At 42.0% G+C, this 23,283-nt stretch overlaps 1 protein-coding gene across 3 annotated transcripts in view; it reads right to left on the reverse strand.

Annotated features, from left to right (window-relative positions):
- Positions 1 to 2,024: 2,024 nt before the first annotated feature.
- The window catches only part of camsap1b (calmodulin regulated spectrin-associated protein 1b), a 42,463-nt gene continuing 21,204 nt past the window's right edge, over positions 2,025 to 23,283 (reverse strand). For 2 of the 3 annotated variants that reach the window (XM_041786857.1, XM_041786856.1), the window contains 13 exons: positions 21,308 to 21,449; positions 20,938 to 21,077; positions 20,642 to 20,738; positions 19,569 to 19,725; positions 18,138 to 18,223; positions 17,942 to 18,026; positions 14,554 to 16,852; positions 14,289 to 14,425; positions 13,983 to 14,197; positions 11,437 to 11,539; positions 11,193 to 11,305; positions 10,777 to 10,895; positions 2,026 to 4,883 (listed from right to left, as the gene is read on the reverse strand). In XM_041786857.1, coding sequence (XP_041642791.1) covers positions 4,587 to 4,883; positions 10,777 to 10,895; positions 11,193 to 11,305; positions 11,437 to 11,539; positions 13,983 to 14,197; positions 14,289 to 14,425; positions 14,554 to 16,852; positions 17,942 to 18,026; positions 18,138 to 18,223; positions 19,569 to 19,725; positions 20,642 to 20,738; positions 20,938 to 21,077; positions 21,308 to 21,449 — 3,990 coding nt within the window. In that variant the 3' untranslated portion in view covers positions 2,026 to 4,586. Of the gene's footprint in view, positions 4,884 to 10,776; positions 10,896 to 11,192; positions 11,306 to 11,436; positions 11,540 to 13,982; positions 14,198 to 14,288; positions 14,426 to 14,553; positions 16,853 to 17,941; positions 18,027 to 18,137; positions 18,224 to 19,568; positions 19,726 to 20,641; positions 20,739 to 20,937; positions 21,078 to 21,307; positions 21,450 to 23,283 lie in introns of all 3 variants that reach the window. The other variant, XM_041786858.1, reaches the window with a different exon arrangement.

Consider the following 23,283-nt stretch of genomic DNA (forward strand, 5'->3'; position numbering starts at 1 on the left):
AGTTTCATTTTCTCATCCTGTATTTAACTCTTCAGGTATTCCTTATACCTCATTTTCTGAGTTATGTGAAGTTATCTCTCTCCCATTTATGAGACGTCTTTGATGTTCACTTGCTGCTGAAAACACTCCATTTCCTGATATTGCTCTTCAAAATAAAAGTCTTAAATGATGATTACGATTGGACACTTTTATTGTGACAGACTTGGCAGGAATAGAACGTGTCTATCATGTGATACTTTTCTAAACTTTATCATCAGGATGCTCACAGAAAGGAGGGACTGAGCTGTGGCTGCTTGGAGAACAGCCTGCCTCCTTTAATCATCCAGGACTAAAGACAAGTAAATTATGGATTTAAACACACCTTCAGCAGGTAAGATGTTTGTTGCTGCTGCATCTGGTTCAAATGATGAATAGACAAGCACTCCAGCCATTAACCTGCCCCCTGACCTTATGGTGAACTCTGACCAGAGCGCAGCTGCCTGGCGCTGAGCCAGAGCAGAGACAGAAATTGGGGATTAAATCTACTGTTTTCTGGCACAAGTTTCTCTGTTATGATACTTTTAATGATTCAGAGGCCACTAGGGCTGATAGATTTGGGAAATTTACCTCATAATAGATGAAAACAAAGCATTTAGCTGGTTATTAACCATATTTGCCCTGCCAAAATTAAATCAAGCCAGAAAAGAGGTGAACAAACTTTTTAACCGTCTGAAGCCAAAATTTAGTCACACATAGATCTCAGTGTTATTCAAATGTTTAAAGGGATACTTCAACATTTTGGCAAATTCGCCCATTGCCATAATTCCTATAGTCTTACTAAGAGGTTCGTTACCTTCAGTTGTCTGTGCAAGCTATTTTTAGATCGCCGCTGCCGAGTTCGGACCTGCTGTGCCTGCTCAATGTAAGCAGACGGTATTCCGGCTTTCCCTAATCAAACTCATCAAATACACAATCCAACAACTCCAAAACACTCTTTTGGACAAGTTGTGACCTGTACATTCACCACGCTACGAAATGATCATGGAACATTATGAGACGGAGATGTTTTAAAGCTAAATGCAAAGCCGGAACTACACTCCAGACACGGCTGCTGCACTGTGTCACTCTGCCCAGTGGTTTACTCAAGAAATAGTTCAGAGTATTTGCTTCATGTGTCGTAATGTTACATAATTATACGTTATTATTTCATAGCGTGGTGAATGTACAGATCACAACTTGTCCATGAGAGCGTTTTGGAGTTGTTGGATTGTGTATTTGATGAGTTTGATGAGGGAAAGCAAAAAATACCGTCTGCTTACATTGAGTTGGTACAGCAGGTCAAAACTCAGCAGTGCCGATCTAAAAATAGCTTGCACCGACAACTAAAGGTAACAAACCTATTAGTAAGACTATAGGAATTATGGCAACGGATGAATTTGCCAAAATGTTTAAGTATCCCTTTAAAGAAACCTTATTCCAATATATCTAGTGTGTTAATACACACATTTTGGAAATTACTTTACAGGGACTTTAACTCTTTGCTGCGACCCAACAGTCTTCCATAGTGATATATGAAAAATTTGCAGGAAGCATAAAGTGTTTATCAATTCCTCTCATGATCATTTAAGACCTCAGTAAACAAGAGATCAAAAACAAGCTTAATTTTTTAACATCTTTAACAGAGTCGAGTAAGTTACGTGATCAGCATAACTTGCACAACTTAGGTCTGAACTACATTTATATGTCCTCATCAAAATCTGGATCAGCTACAATTTAAAATGAATTTGTAAACATCAACAGATCAGGTATCAGCAAAAATCCTGTACCATGCATCCCTAGTTAAAAGCTTTCTTCATTCTTGACATTCATTTATTTCATAACTTGCACAAGGCCAAATATGAAAAGTTCTTAGTTGATTACTATAAAATACAGGTCACAAAACTTTTCCTTAATTAAGGATGAGGTTTTATTCAAAAACAACGTACTTTTGTTTTTTAATAAAGCCTAAAAGATGAGAAGATAAAACATTAGTTTACTAACGGATTCCTTACCTTGTGGTATGTCCAGGCAGAATAAAATCTGTCCCTCTCCATAACAACACTGACTCAAATGCACATTCAGCAGCAACAAAACCAAAGCAGCAATAACTGCAAGAAACAGAGAAGCCAAATTAGATTTGACATCAACATTTTATCTTTCTGCTCCATAACGTCTGCACTTACCCTTCATGGTGACCAATGGGGTCGATGTAGGATGCAAGTTTGTGATGTGAACTACACTTGCAGTGACAGTTTGAGGGTCTTGTGATCACCTGAGCTAGCAGGTGTGAAAGAAAACACTGTTGTCATGGCAGAACAGAGTTTGTCATGGTTATCAGTGTTGGCATTCAGGCGCAGAAGACGCTGTTCCAGTTGGGTGGTAGAGTGTGAGATAAAGGCACCCAGGGAGGCCTGAAGAATTTTTGACTGCCGGATCACTTAAATTAGAAACTTAAGATTCATAAAGGCTGATATGTTTACTTTGAGAAGATTAAGTCATGAATGGACAGTAGAGTAAAATAATCCTGTGAAAAGCATCATCTTGTGATAAAGAAATGTGGAAAATGAAAGAAAAAATGTCAGTGAGCTGTTGCACGAGTAGAAAACTCAGTGTTGTGTCTAAAACAAATCAAACAGTGATATAAATGGACAAATGAAGCTGTGAGAAAAGAATGAAATGAAAAATGTGACTTTTATTCACTTGTAAATTTATTACGTTTCAGTGCTTCCATTTTTAAAATAAATAGATGGCATGGGATCAAAGTTAAAACTCAACAAGGATGAAAAGTACACTAGTGTAACAAAAGTGGTGACCAAATGCCGATACAATCTTTTAGTAAACATAGAAATACACTCACATACAATTGTAGATCTGCCAACCAAAGCCCGTCCCAAAAACAAGTCAAAATGCAGCACATGAGAAATCAAGTATTCTGTTTGTTTTTGGAGACAGCAGTAGTATCATATCAGTGGAAGCCTTTTTGCCTTTACATATCAGTTTGAAATCTTAGCGTTTGGTTTTTTGTTTCCAGACTTTACGGAGTGCACAACAGCAGTGTTACTGATTAGTTTGATGCCCGTTCAAGAAGGTTAAAAATCCCAAACAAACAGAAAGTAAAGTGCTCGTGCAACACTTCTGGTTGTTCTCGAGGCCAAGAAACGGTTTTTAAAAAGCACTTTGAAAAGACAGAGAGAAGAGAGAGACGCTGTGGCAGTGTTTGTCAACACCTTGGAGGAATGTTCTTTAATGTTGGAACATAACTGAACCATACACAGAAAACCCCCTTTGTGAATATATCAAATACTGTCATTTGGACTGGGTTCAGAGCGGCAGCACAGACACACTCCTCACAAGAGTGTCTGTGTGTTTGCTGCTCACTTGGTTAAAGATAGGACAGGCTGACAAAACACTCAGGGAGGGGAAAGAAGGAGGAAGGAGGGGGTTTACATTGCATGACAGAAGCCGTCGACAAGTGTTCATGAGTGCACCTTTATACAGGACAATTCAAGAGTGCCCAGTGGAGAGAAAACACAGCTAAGCTCTAAACATCAGAGAAATCTTGTTATGATGAAAACACATAACATCAGCTCAAACTCTATCACATTGCTTTAATCATAAAAAATAAAAAAAAACTCTAAAAGAAAACCAAAAAAAAGCATCATTTTTGTACCAAAACCTATCATTGCCCCTCTTTTAGCACCCTCAAGAAAAAGGATGTTTCCACAAATAAGAGCCATTAAAATAACCGTCAGATTTTTTTGTTTGATTTTTCTGCTATACACATATCCAGTGCTACACGATCAGCGTTTAAAAAGCAGTTGAATAAATAGACAATAGTACCACAATGCGTGAAAGGCCAACAGATGTCTGAGGGAGACCTGATGAACCTCCCTGTGACAAAAGAAGACAGTTCAGAGCAGCAGGTTGTTTTAGAGATCCCTGGTGAGGCAAACTCGGTAATGCCAGCCTGATTTGACAGTCCAGGAAGAAGATTGTTGTGTTTGTCGGGACCACAGAGGAGTCTGACAGTCCTAAAGGGATGTACAAAGGTCCCTTGTTTTTCAGATTGTTCTGATAAGAGCAATAGAAATCCTCAAAGAGCTCCCCCTGCTTTATTCCCAATTAATCAGATGAAGGAGAGGAGTTTCTGTTAAGAGGGGAAGTTTAGTGCTGCAGCTGAGCTCTCAACCATGACAGTGCTGAACTAATAAATACTTCATGTAAAAAATTAACATCCACCACATGAGAGGAAAAAAATGCCACATGCTTGAGTTGTGGTCATTGAAAATAAACTGAGCAGGACAGAAAACAACCTGCACAGATCACAGGAAGATGGAACAAATTCAGCCAGCATTCCTTTTAGTTGCAAGCACCATTCCCTCCACCACACACAGACACAAACACGCATACCTTTCCCTTGTTTCTCACCTTGGTCAACCCTTCTGGTGACCACGTGTCCAAACATGGCGTTGAGCTTTTCTGTGGGCATAAATGCAGTCTGTTCAGGAAATAAGCGAGATGAGGAGAATATGATGTGGATGATAAGAGGGTTTAAATCCAGCCTCCTGCTATTTTCCACTTTTCTTTGGCACTGCACTCTTCTTGGCCTGCCACAGGTGGTTGTGGATGGTCAGAGCGTCCACACTAACCGACACAGTCTTGGCAGGGATGACGGTGAACTGCTTTCGGTCCGAGCTGTACTTGTATAGCTTGTCGATCATCTTCTTGCTGATGCTCTTGGGTCCTGTCCCCGTCAGCTTCTGGATCTCCTCTGTGTCAGGGAAGTATGAGTAGAGTGCCCGGAACTGGCAGCCACCGTCACGAAACAGTATCATCATGTGGTTGGATTCGCACTTCTCCAACTCCTGGAGGGGGAAAGAGGACAAACAGAAGCATGAAAACAGTATTAAAATGTTGTAAATATGACACTGAGAGATGCAATAAAGCTGTGCTGTTGTTCTAACCATGCAATGCAAATAGAACCAAGACCACGAAATACAATGAAAAGTATTCAACTATCAATAATTTCCATTTGTGAGTCTTTATTGTATCAATCCAAGCATTTCTACCAGTCCATAAGTCTATTTTAATGGTATACACATTCTAACTGTTATGGAGGAAAGGATACAAGTAACAACAGGGTCTAAGTGGATCAGAATATCCTGTGTTTCATAACAAGTATCACTGAATCCCATGTTTCAAAACAATTGTTCTAATACTTTAAATTGTGATGTTAGATTAAAATAGCAAAAGCAACTTTGAGGAAAAACAATCAAACAGTTTCAGTCACTTTTGACATCGACTTCTTACAACCATAAAATACCAACTCCAAGTCGCCCTGGTATATAAGGTTAAGTCTGTTTTTGTAAATCTTAAGGGTCTGCTTGAGGATATACATTTTGTTCAGGAAAGTCCACGAAGTACAGTTTCTATGCAGCATCTGTTTCTCCTATACAGAGTTCTGTTTATTCCTTCCTGACTGCCAGTAGCAGGAAACAAAGTGGATGTGTCTCCTCGCACTCCGTGCAGGTCAAGATCTAATGTAAACAAAGTCACGTGAGTGCCATGTACCTACTTGACCACCCCTGCTATAAATAGCATGTGATAGCCTACTTCTGGCCTCTTTGATTTCCTCGCTGTAAGCCTGGCATGTATTGCTGGTTAATTGCTCCATAAGGTTCGTATTGCAGTTCTTAATTCTGCAGATTCAGGAAAGGTAAGCACACTTTGTGTTTTTTGGTGTTTGACGGTCTGCCTGTGACATCTGGTCAGAGTGCAAATTATTGCTCTCTAAGGCAGGGGCTGTCAAGCTATCCTTCCTTTCCTGTCGGGAGGTTTTAGCTCGCTAGCTATACCAGGGTTGCCAACTCTCACGCTTCTGGCGTGTGACTCACGCTTCCTCCTCCTGTCTCACGCTCACACGCCACTCAAACTATTCTCACGCTAGAATCAAACGCTTTGGCGCTCTCACATTACTCTCTGATTGGTGTGCAATGTTTATCCCCGTGTTGATTGGACAGCTGCTCAAGGTAACGGTCCTAGGCCTGTGAATAACTAGCCAATCACAGCACAGTGGGGCGGGAGTTGACGTCCAGCTGCTTCAGAGCAGCGGCAGATCGCAGCAGCAATTATACCAAGGTAAACAGTTAGTCAGCGTCTCATGTCATGGTTTAATTATACAACAGAGCCCAGGGCTTAACAAACTATATTATAATTGTTTTGAATAAATCAGTGATACTCAACCCGCGGCTCTTGAGCCCCATGTGGCTCTTTAGTGACCAGTTGCAGCTTTTTAAGGCTTCCTTTAAGAAAATCCTCCTGAACTCCTCTTTAAATATGAAAACTGTCAGCAGTAAAGACTCATTGCAATAAGTCATATCAATAAATCTAAGTCCACAGACAGAAGACAGACTTTAACTTACAAATTCAAATGAAAACTTGTGTTTTATGTCGGGTGCTCCCAGGACGGAGGACCGTGCGTAAAAGAGCGCAGAGCAAGTCCGCTGGTGGCGCGTCTCTTCCGTCAGTTAATAGAGGTGTGCTGTCCTGTGTTGTGTTCAGGGTGAAGCTTCTAATGCCTCGGTTTAACACATTTCTTCAGTCACTTCCTGCCGATGCTCTCTCATACTCGTATTTGATGATGACTTTTGCGCATCATCACCAACGAGCCAAACACGCACGGATCACATCTTAAAATAATGTAAAACTAAGTAAAACTTGTCCAAACATGGGTGTTTTATTTGATCTTAAACGTACTAATGATAAATACTGTCAAAAGGGCAGAAACAGAAAAATGAAAGCAACAAACTGACAGAAGGATCTGTGAGGGGGGCTGCAGGTGTGAGGCAGGGCCGGTTTAGGCCATTTGGAGGCCCAGGGCAAAGACCACTATGGGGACCCTCCCCCTTTAACTAAAGGCAATAATAATGAGAGGAGAAAAAATAGAAAGCATAACTTTAAGTTAACAGAGTCACAGAACTACAGTAAATGTCACAATATGGAAATAAATACCCAAACAGACTCCCATGATTCATCAGCTCTTTGAAAAGCTCCTTATAGCTCTAAGTCAGCACATTCTGATATTTCAAAGACTTTAGTCCAGGTGGAGCTTATATAAATACAAACATCTGCTTATTATCAGTGAAATATCTTTTCTTCTGTACAGACATTTTTCTGTATTTCATCCCATTGAACACAATAATCCACCAGTTCACTGTTTTATTTCAACTATGGATAGATTGGTCAAAGGCCTGGTTTTGGATTGTGGCTCTTGCAATAGTATTTTTAAGACAATGTGGCTCCTGGGTAGATGAAGGTTGAGTACTGCTGGAATAAATGCTCTGTAAGGTACAAAGGATAATAGCTGAACGGGCTAACAGTTAGCATTAGCTAGCTTACGTTAATGTGACCAAACGTCCTCTTTTGCTACGGTAGTAGGAAGTTTTTCTGTGCAATTGATAAATTAGCCACCATGTATGTTTTAAAGAAAGACTTACCAACTGTGTTACTGCAGATGAGCATCCTGAAATACTTTAAGAAGGTGAGAGAGAGGGAGAGAGACGAGGGACTGGAGCTAGCAGACAGAGGCAGCAGGAATGGGACATTGTCAGAAGAGAGGAAAATAAAGATGATGAGACTCAGGTATAGTCTTCAGAAATGAGACCATTGCAGGCGAACTAAGCTCACAACACCATCCAAGATTTCATAAGTGGCCGACCTAACAAGTTTTTATCCCCAATTAAATTTATGGCATTGTGAGCATGGCCTCTGTGGTCCATATCTATTTTATTCAAGGTCTGCTGGCAAATAACGAAGCACAGTAAATTGTTGTTTATCACATTCATATCCTTCAGTAGTTGTTGCTACTATGTGTGTAGGTGTGTGTGTGTGTGTGTGTGTGTTAGGGCCTGTGTAAGACACATACTTTTTAAACCCTAATGGTGAAATGAGTCTGAATAAGTTGCCATCATTGAGTCCGCGCATGTATAATGAACAAAATCTCACTCCAGCCAGGAACCCAAAGTTGGCAACCCTGAGCTATACGCACTGTTGTAAATAGTTTGCTGTGATGGCTAACACTAGTGCAGTTAGTACGTCTCTCGTCTGGTGTCCTAGCATTTTTTTTTTTGCTAGATAGTATTGTTAAGTGGCTGGAGGTTTTGATCGCGTTCGGTGGCTCATAGTCACAGCTCGCGCTTGGATTGCCTGGCTGCATACACGCTTCAGTGGACAGGTTAGCGGCAGGCTACGTTATATTACATTAGCCTACATAGCTTGTGTCTGATGGAGTGGTAATTTAGGTAAGTGCTGGAAGTTCTGGTCGAGTTTTGTGGCCAACAGTCACATTTCCTGCCCAGATTACCTGGCTGTATACACTTTCTTTAGCTGCACAGGTTAGCATCAGGCTACGTTAGCCTTCATAGCTATATTTTTTTGTCTAACTGAGTGGTATTATAGGAGGTAAGTGCTAGAGGTTCCGTGTTCAGTTCGTGTTCAGAGGCAGATAGTCACAGCTCCCGCTCAGATTTCCTAGTGTCACCCTGTAGTTTGTATGATGGCTTGTAGTTCTTGTGAAGCTCAACTGCATGTTGAGGATGGCCATGATTTGTGTCCCTAGTGTCTGGGTGTGGGTCATCTGAGGGAGGCCCTCTCAGACCCTTGCATCAATTTTAGCATTTTGTCTCTGGCAATGAGAGAGGAAAGGCGGCGGCAGGTGGAGTCTCTTGTTTGGGGATGACCTCCCAGCTTCTTGGCACACACACAAGAGCGCTGGCTCCCGCAGTAAGCGGCAGGGGAAGCACAGAGGTGGGGCACAGGAGGATGGTAGCCCCATTTAGAAGGCAAAGGGGAAGGCTCCTTCTTGCCAGGAAATGGAGGCACTAATGGGGCTTTTCCACTATGGCTTTTGGCCGTGCCGTGCCAAACCAAGCCGTGCTGATTTGCATTTCCATCACGAGTTTGGCCGTGCCGCGCCGAGCTCAAATGGCCCAAAGCAGGCCAGCCCCACCTTCAAGCGCGCCACGCTAACGTCGAAGTGCTTCCCGGGGTCTGATTTGCTGGGGTGATTCACCCTCTGCTACTGATAACCCCTCCGTGATCAATTTTCACCCCACGGGGAGACGGGGGAGAAACGCCTCTGCTCAGTGTATGACTTAAATATTTATGACACAAGACCAAAACTTGAGATTTTTGTGCATACTATGGTTGTATAATTGCGCACGACTTCTCACACTTATGAGTGAAATCAGGAAGGACCAGGCACAGATCCAGGATTACACCTTTTTCTGCACCTACTAATAACCAAAGTTTGACCCTGTCCCCTTCTTACAGACAATTCTAGACTTCAAAAAATAAAATGCAGGATATGTTCGTAACATTTAGCCCATGACGGAGTCTGTCTTTAATTCATTAACTGGGGCTAGTAAAGCATGCCGTTCTCACTGCCCAATCCGAAAATATGATTGTGTTCATTTACTAATCTTTGGAGACCCACAAATCAATAATAAGGAGACTGTATGAACTTATATGCAGGAAAATCCTCTCCTTTTGGTGATAAGCGCAAACTATTGTTTGTTTAGTGATCGCGGGATAAGGGGGGAGAGAACGACAGGGAGAGAGAGAAAGAAAAAAAAGAGCAGCTTGCAGCGCTGTCGGTGTACAGTTTGATTTTTGCTTTAACCCGATGTGAAGTCATTCAGATCAGACAGTGTAGAGAGATCGAAGAGGGCTCAGAACACTGCGTCATCAGCTCTAGACGCGCCCTCAAACAGGTAGCTTGTCTGTGGTGGAAAAGCAAACCCCCTGCTGCGCTGGGCTGCCGTGCTGAGTTGAGCCGAGTCAAGCCAAGCCGCACTGTGCAATGGAAAAGCCCCATAAGAGCTGAAACTGAGCTCTAACCTGTCCTCCGACCCGCCTTAGAAATCCTAAGGAATTTCCCAAAAGCTGCAGACATAAACGACAGAATTGTAGGGCAGCAGCAGATTTAGGCCTTTATTCCACTACAGGAGCATTCCTTGGACCATATGCCCCCTGTGGACCAATGCGTCGCCTCTCTGGTTCTTTGTCCAGATGAGGCGCTAAAAGATAAGGCTTGCTGTCCAAGGCCATGGGGCAGGGTCACAGATAGCTTTCTTACAAAATTCTATGAGGCAGTGGCCCAGATGGCCCGTTTGGGGAACTCACTCTCAGTGCTCCTTCTCGCCCAGCCCCAGATGCTGCAGCCAGAGCATGATGCCTGCAGACTCTCGGCCCATAAATCGCTCTGCCCACCTCTTCCAACCACGTTGTCCTTACTGAGGAGTGTTCTTGGTCAAACCAGCACTTTTCAAGGTTTATTTACTGAACAGCCAACGCCCCTTTTTTAAAAATTGCACTGTTATAATTTAGTGATGGAAAGCGGTTAAAAAGTTGCACCAACCTCGCTGACATTGTCTCTGTCGTTATGCATTTCAGCACCTTCTCAGCAAAGAAACTATAGTTTGCAATACCCAATGAATGGAGGAGATTTTTCAATCGTGTTGAATCTTGCTCAGTATGTGAGAGTAGCAGCTTCACATACTGACATTGGGTGCTTAAGGACTTCATACTGGTATACAAGTCCCCAGTATATATGAGCTGCAGCCAACTTTTTACATGAATAAGATTTGATTGTACTTAATACAAAAAGAAAAAAACACTGATTTAAAAATCCATAAAACTGCTCTAAATTCCAAGAAAGCAGATAATAATAAATTGGTTGATGTCTGGCAGAGATCTGACCTCAAGGATCTGGTTCTTCTGGGGCTCATTGACTTTGCCAGCCAGGCAGCAGTGGGAGATTGCGTTGTGGATGATTGACTTATTGGACTTGGCACTGGGCTCCTTGAATAGTTTGGGACCTTAGAAAGAAAAGCCAGTTAGAATAACAAGGATAAAACAAAAAGAGAGACAAAATAATAAACAAACATTTGACTTCTAAATAACCAAAGGTTGCAATTGTAATTCACTTTGGCAGACAACACCAATCCTGTTATTGTGAATCTTAAGAATATGACACGCAAAAATGTCGGCGTGACATAAAAGATTTCCTCTACGATGCTGACAGACTGATGTGTTTATCAAGGCTTTAGTAAAATATATCAGTTCTGTTCTCGGAATAATTTATCCAACAGTCTGACTGGGAGAGGTGAATTTACCAGTGTATTCAGCCATTGAAGTAATGGAGGACGCAGTGGAGCCGTTGTCCCAGTCTCTCTCAGCAGTGCGACTGTTGTTACGGCTGCCTGGAAATGACTCCACAGAGTCACAGCTAGGGATTATGAAAGGAGGCAGAGGTCCAACAGTGAGGATGACAAACTGCGATGTGCAAAATTGCAAATATTGTACAAAATAAGGCAAAGTTTACTCTCAGCATAAGTTCACAAAACGTTAGTAATTTACCGCTGGGATCCAGCCCCTCCAGAGTTGACGCTGTCAGCTTCATTGGTCGCTGCAGAGGCCAGGGACAGACTGGAGCCTGACTGGGCGTTGGTCAGGTTGTCAGCTGTATGAACCGAAGAGGAAAATGTCCATAATTTTGTACAAGTTGGTATATTATCTGTGAGTACTGCTTTATAAAGTTACATCCATTGATTTAACCATGGGACATCTTCATAAAATGAGACTAATCTGACTGCCTTCAGTGCATTTTAAATCTGAGTGTACAGTTAATTAAATTCATCAAGTTTCAAAAATAGGATTCAAAGTTATGAGAACATTAAATAAGGATAATATAACAATGAATAAAATAAGTTATGGACACAAAGAGCTAAACAAAACAACAGACCTCTGATAAAAAACAGTTTGAAGAGAAGCCACAGAAAATTCAGCATTCCCTTTATAAGCTGTTATTTTCTCAAAAAAATTGTTGTTTTTCCTTCTTATTATTTGTCATCTTTATGCTAAATCACTGTGAGTGGCGGCAGTCTTTCTTTTGAGTAAATAGGAATATGTGATCTTAATCCTATGATTTAATATAAAAGCACAAGAGAATTTGGTGTTAGAAATAAAGCTCAGGCATGAGCATTCATGAGATAATTACAGTGCCGTGAAAACGTTTTTACCCCTTTCTGATTCCTGACTTTTTTGCTTATTTATCACACTTAAATGTTCCAGATCAACAAACCAATTTTCACATTTCACAAAGGCAACACAAGTAAATAAAAAAATGCAGCGTCTGAATGATTATTGAATTTTTTAGGGGGGGGGGGGGTCCAAACCTATCTGGCCCTATATGAAAAAGTAATTGTCCCCCCGGTTAAATCATGAGTTAACTGTGATTAACCACAATTCTTGGAAGGCTGAGTTCGATTTCACTGGCCTCACCGAGGCCTGATTACCTTAAGATTTGTTGGATCAAGAAATCATTTAAAAAGAAGCTGTCAGACAAAGTGAAGTAGGCTACAAGATCTCAAAAAGAAACACATCATGCCACAATCCAAAGAAATTCAAGAACAAATGAGAAACAAAGTGATAGAAATCTATCAGTCTTGAAAAAGTTACAAAGACATTTCCAAGGCTTTGGGACTCCAGTGAACCATTGTCCACAAATGGAGAAAACTGGGAACAATGGTGAACCTTCCAAGGAGTGGCTGGCCAACTAAAATGATTCCAAGAGTGCAACGACGACTCATCCAGGAGGTCACAAAAGAACCCAGAACGACATCCGAAGACCTGCAGGCCTCACTGGCCTCAGTTAAGGTCACAATTCATGACTCTAACCATAGGAAAGACACTGGGCAAAAATGGCATCCATGTGAGAGTTCCAAGGCCAAAACAACTGCTGACAAAAGAGAACACAAAGGCTTGTCTCACATTTGCCAAGAAACACCTTGATGGCCCCCAAGACTTTTGGAGAAATATTCTGTGGACTGACGAGACAAAAGTTGAACTTTTTGGAAGGTGTGCGGCCCGTTACATCTGGCGTAAAAATAACAGCATTTGATAAAAAGAACATCATGCCAACAGTCAAACATGGTGGTGGCAGTGTGATGGTCTGGGGCTGCTTTTCTGCTTTAGGACCTGGACCACTTGCTGTGATTGATGGAACAATGAATTCTGCTTTCTACCAGAAAATCCTGAAGGCCAACATCCAGCCATCAGTTTGTGCCCTCAAGCTCAAGCACTTCTGGGTTATGCAGCAGGACAACGACCCAAAACAAACCAGCAAGTCCACCTCTGGATGACTCAAAAATACAAAATTAAGGTTTTGGAGTGTCCAAGTCAAAGTCCTGACTTAAATACAACTGAGATGTTGTGGTGTGACATTAAACAAGCAGTTCATGCTGGAAAACCCTCCAATATAGCGGAGTTAAAACAATTCTGCTAAGAAGAGTGGGCCAAAACTCCTCAACAGCGATGCAAAAGACTCATCACCAGTTATCGCAAATGCTTGATTTCATTATTGCTGCCAAGGGTGGCACAACCAGTTATTAGTGTTAGCTCATGAACTATGATGACGAAGACTTCACATTGAACATACTGCTTTAATGGAACAACTTGTTTTGCTGACACAACAGTGCTCACAACAACTTTTCCTTACTGACAGAGCGCCCCCTTTGTCCCATAATCAGAATAGGATATACCACTTAGCAATTAGGTTCAGGGAGCAATTCCCTTTTCACATAGGGCCAGATAGGTTAGGATTTTTATCCCCCTTAAAAAATTAAATAATCATTCAGACACTGACACTTGGGTTGTCTTTGTGAAATATTAAAACAGGCTTGATGATCCGAAACATTTAAGTGTGATAAAAATGCAAAAAACTCGGGAATCAGAAAGGGGGCAAATACTTTTTCATGACACTGAATGTGATTTAACAAGAAATAACAGCTAGGGAGTCAATGTGCCCTACAGCTCAACTGATAAAAATAAATCAAGTATACCATTCAAGACATGAGGCAAAACAGAGATATCTACATGTCAAACTGATGATGCATTGTTCTTACGTGTAGAAGAGCACTTAGAGAAACTATCGCCAGAGGATTCCTCTCTGAAGACAGACTTAGGTCTGTGTTTCTGCTTCGGTTTGGGGGTTTTGGGCTTGACCAGGCCTTGTTCTTCAAACATCTCCTGCTGCTTCCTGCGCAGATACTCCTGCTTTATCAGTTCCCGCCGCGTCTTCTCCTCCTCTTTACGCAGACGATCCTCTTCAGCCTTTCGCCTGCACATCATCAAAACAAAGACAAAATTTATAGTTTTTTTTTTTTCAAAATAATATCTAAATCCCATCCTTAAATGGAAAAGTATGTTACCTGGCCTCATCTCGTTTGAGCTCCGACTCTGCTTCAAGTTGCTGTTTACGGACTCGAGCTTCTTCAGCTTTTTTCTGCTGCTTCAGCAAGAAGGCTGCTCTCTTCTTAGCCAGTTCATCCTCTGCCTTCTGCTCATCCTAAAAATCAAAAAAAGGTGTTAACTCCACTTGTATACAACAAAAGTTCAGAATATCACTGACCCTTTCATAAGGGGGTTAAATATCATAAAGGAAAAAGTATTTCAATTTTCATGTGAGGACATCACCTTGAAGAAGAAGCCCATGACCGACTTCTGCTCTCTATCATCTCCATCCGTCGTTCCATCCTCAGCAGCTTCCTCTTCCTCTGGCGCCTTCAGCTCTGACAGGTCGACCTCTATCAGATGGGATTTGCTGCGCTGCATCTCCTCTGATGGAATATTCTCTTTCCCTGAACTATCTGAAGAGTTGAGCTCAGACTCTCTGTGTGTGCTGGACAGGCACTCGTCAAAAGACACTTCTTGGGAAGCCAGTGCCATAAGGTCCACTCGGGTTGGCAGGCGCATGTTTGCCTCATCGCGAAGCCGGAAAGTGGCGGTCCGAACGTGGCCAGAGCCCGGTCTGTCGATTGTCTCTGCTGTGATAGCTCTTGAGCTGTCAGGCTGCTCTGTCCTGGGGGACCTGCCCCCAGCTGACTGCCTAGCATGTGGTACTGTGTCTGACCCACTCTGGATGGGGGTGAGGGTCCTGGAGGACTGCCGGCTCTGCTCCTTTGCTGTTTTTAGCTCTGATGGTTTGGACCTGGAGCTCCGGCCTGAGCTCAACTTGGGGGGTTTCCTGGTGGGGGCTGTGCCTGTGCCAGGGAGGTGTTCCACATAGTGGAAGCCAGCCCCAGCCTTGGAGTCATTGTTTTTGTCGCTGGTAAGAGCAGGTGGAGCTGCACCAGGGGGGGACTGTACATTCTGTTTCATCAACATCTCTTGCTGCAGTGACAGCTGCATCATCTGCTGCTGGATACTGCCTATGGCATCATTCAGCAGCTCAATTGAGCGGCTGCATTCATTCAGGTCCAACTCTTCATCCAGATAGAAGCTTCCATTGTTCCCTTTTTTGTCTACTTCTAAGGCACCTGGTGGAGTGGTCCCATCCACCTCTTTGTCCCCCCTCAGGGCATCGACACACATATCATCTTTACTGAGTGGTTCTTTCTCCCCACCAAGTTCGTCTTTTGAGATGTCAGCTTTAAGAGGATTGGGCAAAGTGTCACTCTTGCTTCCACCTTTCTTCACAATGTGCAGGAAGGCAGCCTTCCCTAGTTTCTGCCTCTGCCTGGCAGACAGCACCTCCATCTTCTTCTTCTGGTGCTCAATGGCACGTCGCTTCTCCTCCAACTGCATTCGGAGCTGAACAAGTTCGGAAGCCAGGACATTAGCACCACCAACACCATCGCCTGATCGAGCAAATCCTCCCAAAGGTGAAGAGGGGCTCTGGTCTCTTTTCAGCCTCCAGGAGGACGCCAGGGGCCCGCTGCTCTCTGATCCATCCGGTGTAGTTCTCTGGGAGCTGGAAGCACTGGAGCGTAGGTCATGGTTGCTGCCAAAGCGCTGCTGCTGGGCTTTACGCTCAGCAAAGGAGGTCATGCGTACGCTGCCACTTGCCATGCTGCTGGCCTGAGAGTATCCGCTGAGACAAGGGCTGGAGCGCCCGCTGCCTCCATCTTTGTCCTCATGCTCTTTCACATTCATGTCCTCTTGAAGCTTAGCTGATTCTTCTTCTTCATCCTCATTAAAAGCTTTCCTGTGCCAGTTAGGGTCTTTAGTTGTAACAGCTTCATCTAGGTCCTCTTCCTCTTCATCTAAGTCTTCCAGCTCAGCATCTGTGCCTGCGCCTGGACCCCCCTTTGGTTCTTCAGAATCTGAATGAAGGTAGAAACCTCCTGCAGGCTCTCTGGACGATGAGTCCACACTGCTGCTAGCACTGGGCCTGATACTTTCCTGACCCTGTGGAAGCTCCTCTGACAGACCTTCCTCCTCACCAGGCGGGGGAAAGGTTTGGTTCAGGTTGCTAGGAGCTTTCCTTCGAACAGCCGATGTAGATCCATCTCCTCGGCGTAAAGAGCCTCTTCCTAAAGAGCGAGGCCCCTCACCACTCTCCTCCTCCTTATTCGGACATACAGACTTCTCTTTGGCTGTCTTGAGCACGGCAGGCATCAGTGGTTCTAGGTAAAAGCTATCTGTTGCAGGTTTGGACTCTGTGGAAGCTTTAGGTCCCACAGGAACAGTTGCTCGAGTCCCATCAACCCTTTTGGGGATGACAGGACTCTCAGTCCTTGCAACTGCCACCAGAGTTTCCTCCTCGTCCTCAGTGTTGACATTTTCCTGAAGGCCATGGCCATTGACTCTTCGCGCCACACCCTGCTGAGGCTGGAGGGCTGGGGTGTGGTGTTTTGGTGTGACAGAGACGACATTGGACGCCAGGCTGTCCTTACTGATTGTGCGAGCCAGGCTCACACTGTCTCCAGAAGCCACGTCCGCATCGCTGTCTACCGCTGAGTGCAACAGGAAGGGGCTCATTGTGGACAGTGGTCTGAAGAAAGAGAACATGGGAATTACTTAAACGCCAAGTCTGGATGAGATACACTTTACAGTGTTTACAGTGTGTCTCTGCATTCATACTTTTCAAAGCTTCTTTATGAACCTCTAGTTACTGATTATACGATTGTCTGGTCAGCTTATGCCTTGCGTTAACCCATTTAGACTAAAGACCATCAAAAAAGACACCCCCTAGTATTTTTTTAAATCAACCTCCAAAAACTGGAGGGTTTTCTGAAAACTGCACAGAATTTAAATCTTCATCTGTAATTAAAGACATACAACAAATGTTAAAAGCTTAAACTCTTGGCTTTAACTATAAATCATTGCCTTTGCCCTAAAAATCATCAACATTTTTTAAAACCATCAGTCAATCAAATCAAAATCATCAGCATCCTCCTTCTCCTCTTCAAACATGTCCCTTAGGTACAAATCCTTGACTAGAGGGTCTGCAGTCAAATCACAATTGCCTAATATCTGTTATTCTTGTCATATTCATTGATGTGGTTGGTGTCTTTAAAATACTGCTAAGATACAACAATTTTCACCACCGCTCAACTCTAATTAAAATTTTATTTACTTATCTAAAGTTATTTAACCAGGAAAGCCTCATTGAGATTAAAATCTCCTTTACAAGAGTGTCCTGGCCAAGACAGCAGCAAGTCAAAGAACACAAACATTTTGTCATCCACTACCTTGTCTGTGTGGAGACTAAAGGTGATAAAACCAAAATATTTTTCTCACATACCTTTTGCATGTGTATTAGTGTATTAAGTGAACAACAATGCAGTTCTTCAGCCATGTGACTTAAAAAGAATGAGGTTATCCAAAAAGTGCAAAAGTATGATATAAAAAAAGATGGACTCTTTTACACACCCAACTTTATTTGGTAACAGGGACCAAAAAAAAACTGCATAGAAATTAAACATTATCCCTGTATAATTCTTATTTGCTTAAATATGCGAAGCTACATTAAAAAGCTGTAGAAGGGTGAAGTCTTCTAAACTTTCCATGATGAAAACCAGTTTATTAAACGCTCTGGTTAGGAAAAGGCAAATTTGTGTAAGTTTTCTCCATCGGGTACCTTTGTCTCTTGTCAGGCCATGCAGCAACAGAACCTCGGGCTTGTCCATCCATCTGAGTCAGGGAGTTGGAGCGGTTTCTGATACCTATACAGAACAATGACTAATTTTTAAACACCTTTCAGGTCTCTATCATATAATGATAAGCAAAACTAACCTTTAATAGGCAAATATATTTGGGAAGTCTATTTGAGTTACCTGCACCATCCTCTCCATGCTGCTTTTGCTGCCTCTGTCTGAGGGGCAGAAGTGGGTGTGAAGGGCTGAAGGTCGGACCTCCTTTACTAAAATACAACAAATAAAAATGTTTAAGTAAGTAAGATTCAAGATTAAAACTGTCACACATTTGAGCAGAGCAGGTGAGAAAAGAGCTTTCATTTAATTAACCAAGTAGGCCCAAACTCACACAAAAAGTGACACTTTTTTCTTACTAAGTCTAGCAGAAGGTCTAGAACTCCCCTACCTAAAAACTTACTATCAGGTGACCCTGATAAAACCTGTGGTGAATACATGTCACCCAGATTATTCTGCAATTTGGGAATCTGAAGAATGCCAGAGTGTGGTCAGGGTCCCTATACTGGCTATTATTGGAGGTGGTGAATCGATTCAACACCTGGGAGAGATTCCTGATCCACTGTTAGAGTGACACTCGAAACCTGATTCAAATTCGCGAGGTCTTTTACCCCCACAGAGCCTATTCATCTGAGCTGCATTGATGAGAACCCTAGCAAAGATAGTCTGGAAATACAGATTTGAGTCTAGCCTTTTAAGGGTCTTCCTCTCAGCATGCAGATCAGAGCCATGCCACAAAATGAACGCCTTCAATAATTAAGCACGGTTAGTACATCGTATATCATAGATAGAGTCAAATGGGAAAATTAGGGTAACAATGATGGTCTACAACTCCACTGTCCTGGTGAAAGTTAAACTAGAAACACTGTTAGATTCTTTATAATGACAACAGTAAAGCATACAGAGGGAAAAACACCCTACCAGGGAGGCTATGGGACAGTGAAAGCAAATCATTATTAGGTCTGCTGGGACTGCACTGAGATTTAAAATTACTGGAAGTCCATCAGAGACAGGATGGAAAAAGTTTCAAATATTAAAATGGATTTTTGTTTTGAAGTTCTGTTTCTGGGAAAGATGCCACCTCAACTTCTTTCTAAAATATCCATGTCCACAGTAATGCTGGAGGCCATTTAAAAAGGCTTTAACAAAAAGTGGTTATGTCAAGGACCACTTACATGAACAGACATGTTAAACGTAATGCATGATATCTTTGTGATGGAAAAATAAATATTTATTTTAAGACTCAAGGATGATCCATTTGATGTTGAAAAGAATGGACTGAGTATTTAAAATAAATAAATAAATTGCTTTGTCTATTTTCCAGACAACAGAAAAGCAGGCGGTAAAAAAGAAAACAGTTGGCATTCTTTAAGATGGCTAAGCCAACTTTTCAGTCTCAAACACATTGCCACAAAATATGAAACTGAATGAGAAGGAAAAACAAAGGGTTAAAGGTGGAGGTCAGACTTCACTTTACTGTACTCTACCCACCCTTGTAGGGTAACTGAAATTGGTAAGAAGACAGTGGAATGAGAAGGAAAGAGAGTGAAGACTTACAGGGGGTCAGTTTCTTCAGGGTGCAGGAAGTACCTGTTACAGACTTCAGGGCTGCTCTGGTTTTCTGCCACTCCAGGGCTGGACAGGAAGCTGCGCTTGGTGGCGTTGGAGATAGGCACTGATGGACGGGCACTCTTGGGCTGAGCTATAGCTCGGGCTGAGGTAAAACAGGGTGGATCATGTCAAAAACAGCTACTTGTGCTTGGTGCCTTTATAAAAGATTAACAAGAGACACTGGCTGTAGTTTGTTTAGTATTAAGTAATTTATACTTCAGTTTGGTACGGCACGGTACATATTTTAATTATCCCATAAAGTTAGAGACACACACACAATAGAGGATTTGCACTGACCCAGGAAAATGGGAGAAAAACAGACTAATATCCTCCTAAATTAGGAATATTTGGACTTGGCACAGGACTGTGGATATTGACATGTGGCCACAAATCTGGGTGCTGACGTTTATGTAGACCTGATTTCAAGTAAGGGAGAATGAGTCTCTCACTGTCATATTTCCTGAAAGTTTCAGGTGTTCAAATATGAAAATGACTACAGACAACATGTGGAATTTTGAACAAAACTACCCATCAAAATCATACTCAAAAACCTTGCTTTTGAATTAAACATCATATTTATGTAAATACATATGTTTCTTAATAAATAAGACACAAAAAGAGGCAGTACAGATTGAGTCATTTCACCCATTTTCAAGGACTTGGCATTCTGAATTGCAATTATATGAAGACAATTAAGAGTTGAACTGTTGTGTATGAAATCTGCAAACTTTGGCAACAATGTCACTTGGCTAGGCAGACAGAAAAACTTCTAGTTGTCTCTGTCAGCCACACTGCTTTTACAAGCAAACTGCACACACCACACTACATTTTACTTTTGTTTACCACTTTCACTTTTCACTAAGCTAAAATTAGCACAGTCTAACGCTCTTTAGCTCAGCTAAACAGTGAAAATTAAAGTTACAGCAAGTAAATGTTGACATCACAAACTGTTCCAGGGATAAGAGTTGAAGACTGGCAAACAAGAAAGCATACAGATGAGGAGTTCGCAAACTATTTACCATCTTTGAACTCCTGGACATCTCTGGGCTGGACAAACTCTGGCTTGACCGTCTCAAACCACCAGAAGAGTTCAGCGATGAACACCATCACGTTGTGCTACAGGGAGAGCAAAAAACAAGTTAAGATTTAGATCCCACTCCAGATCATTTCAACACTTTGAAAACTCAATGAATGAAATCCTCCACTTAGAGGTGCTTTGGTTAGCTGTAACTAATTTAAAAAGTAGTGTCTTTTGCTGCTTTACATTTCTTGTACTTCAAATGCTTATGAAATCATTGTATTTCAGTTTTTGTACCTTGAGCACCAGTGGAGAGTACAGCATGTCCTCCGTCGTCAGATAGAAACTTTTATTCAGATACTCATTGGCAAACTCTCTGAGGAGCTGGATGTTGTACAGGCTATCAGCGATGGAGGGCACTTCCTTTAGGCAAATGTCTGATCACACAGGCAGAGAGAGGGACAGATCAAACCACAACTCATTGACCTGCAGGCTATAAATGTCACACTGACTCCACATGGACAGTGAGCTATGTGCCATCTCTAAAAATAGAATCACACATGGATATTAAATTCACTACGTTGGCACAAAGAGCTCGATACTCTCAGGGGAAAATTCTGTGTGTTAATTAATGATTAGCAGCTATTTTAGGTGGGCTTGTTTATACCTTCCAGCTTCATGAGGTCTGGGCAGTAGTAGTGTACAACAGTGAGCATTGCAGCTCCATCACAAACATCCCTCATTAGGTCTTCCAGCATTGGGAAGAAGGGCAGCTGTCGGCCTGATGCGTGCTCCCTACGATACCGCACCTAGCCAGCAGGGTGAGAAGATAAGGGTTTGATAGAGAGAACGTCTGAATCAGAAATAAAGCCACAGCGATTGCACACAACCATGGTACAACCACTAATACACACATAATAAAACATCCTAAATGCAATGACCAGTGTCACAAGTACATATCTCCTTCACTGGAACATCTACTTCTGAACCAGTCAAAGCATATATTGATCATGGATGTTTCAGCTCCATTTTATGATCTTTAATATCAAATCAGGGTTCTCCCCAGAAGTTTCAAGGTATGTTCCTGGTTTTTTGCTTTTCAATGGAAGCCAAAATTCTCCTTTAACCGAGGTTTAGTAAAATTTCATAGATAGAACGCCACTGAATAATAAAAACTTGAAAATGCTGGTTAGGGGAGAACCCTGAAGTCCGTGTTAATTATGAGTACATGAATATGTGGATTATGTGGTGTTATGAGAAACACAGAGTTGATGGTCAATGCCAAGTAGGCATTTCCTTGCCTACTTCAGAAGGCAGCTGGCAATGGCGCCGAGTCAAACCAGGAAACATGAGCCATCTGACTGGGAGAAAAACTGGGGAAATCATTGGCCAATTCATGGATATGAGTGTGTGGTTAGCAGAGACACTGAATCCCGCCGGTAAATGTGGGCATTTACAACTTTTATCAAAGATTCTACGGTGCACTGATCAAATTGCCGAGCAAAAATAACCTAATACAAAGGACTGAAATTATACAGTTTGAATACCTTACTTAGGCATGTACACACAAGAAACTGAAAATACAATTCAACTGCAGTCCTATTTATGATTTGAAACAACATAAATACAGTCTGCATACAAAGTCTGAGCTAGTGAACTGGAGAGCCCAGCTTATAACACCAGAGACTTTATGTGATATTCAGGTAATCACCTCATGGTTTTAATGACAAATTATCTGCTGATGAATTTGTAAAAAGAATTCAGACAATCCATAAGTAAAAGAGAAACAGATTCATTATCCATGCAGTGCCACTAATACCAAGATATGCAAAATATTTCCAATAAAGCTGCAGCTGAGCCAATATTAGTTTACTGTATGTAGTGTGGATGATTATTCTGTTTATAAGCAACAAGAAACATAGAGATACCATTTAGACACCATGTGAGCATTAAATCATGGAACACCAACAAGTTGATTTATAACTTCAAAATGTAGCAAGAATCATTTCTATGACATTCATGTTTAAAAAAAGGCCAATCTGAGGAATCCGTATCAAAATTCTTAACACTGTGCATCTGTGTAAAAGGCAAGTAGCAGATCCGTTTTAACTGATATATTGATAAATAAATAATCAACATCAACCAGACCAGGGTGTACCCCGCCTCTTGCCCAATGACAGCTGGGATAGGCTCCAGCCCCCGAATGGGATAAGCGGTATAGAAAATGGATGGATGTATAATCAACATCAATCAAAATGGTTGACTAAAGACCAAAATATTCAAATATGCTTTTTTAACAATGTAACCCCCTTATTTGCCATCCTAGAGACGGGTCTGGAGATGTACAATTACTGCTGACCCCTAACATGTCCTCTACTCTCAATTTGAGCTGCTCCCATCATGTCGATGTTACATGGTGCTGATAAACAAACAAGGGGAAACCTCAACAGATGTATAAAAACTCATTCATTACCATATCAGCCGATCTCCTAAACTCAGTCTTAAGAGCAGAGTTATAATGAGAGGGAGGGCACTGCTGTGAATTTATGTCTTGTGTCTGTCTATGTATGCACTGTTGTGTATTTTTATGTGGCAGCCTTTTGTCCAAGACAACTCCACCTCAGGACCAATAAACAAATCTCT

Source organism: Cheilinus undulatus, linkage group 5, assembly GCF_018320785.1.
Source record: "Cheilinus undulatus linkage group 5, ASM1832078v1, whole genome shotgun sequence".
NCBI classification, from domain to species: Eukaryota; Metazoa; Chordata; class Actinopteri; order Labriformes; family Labridae; genus Cheilinus; species Cheilinus undulatus.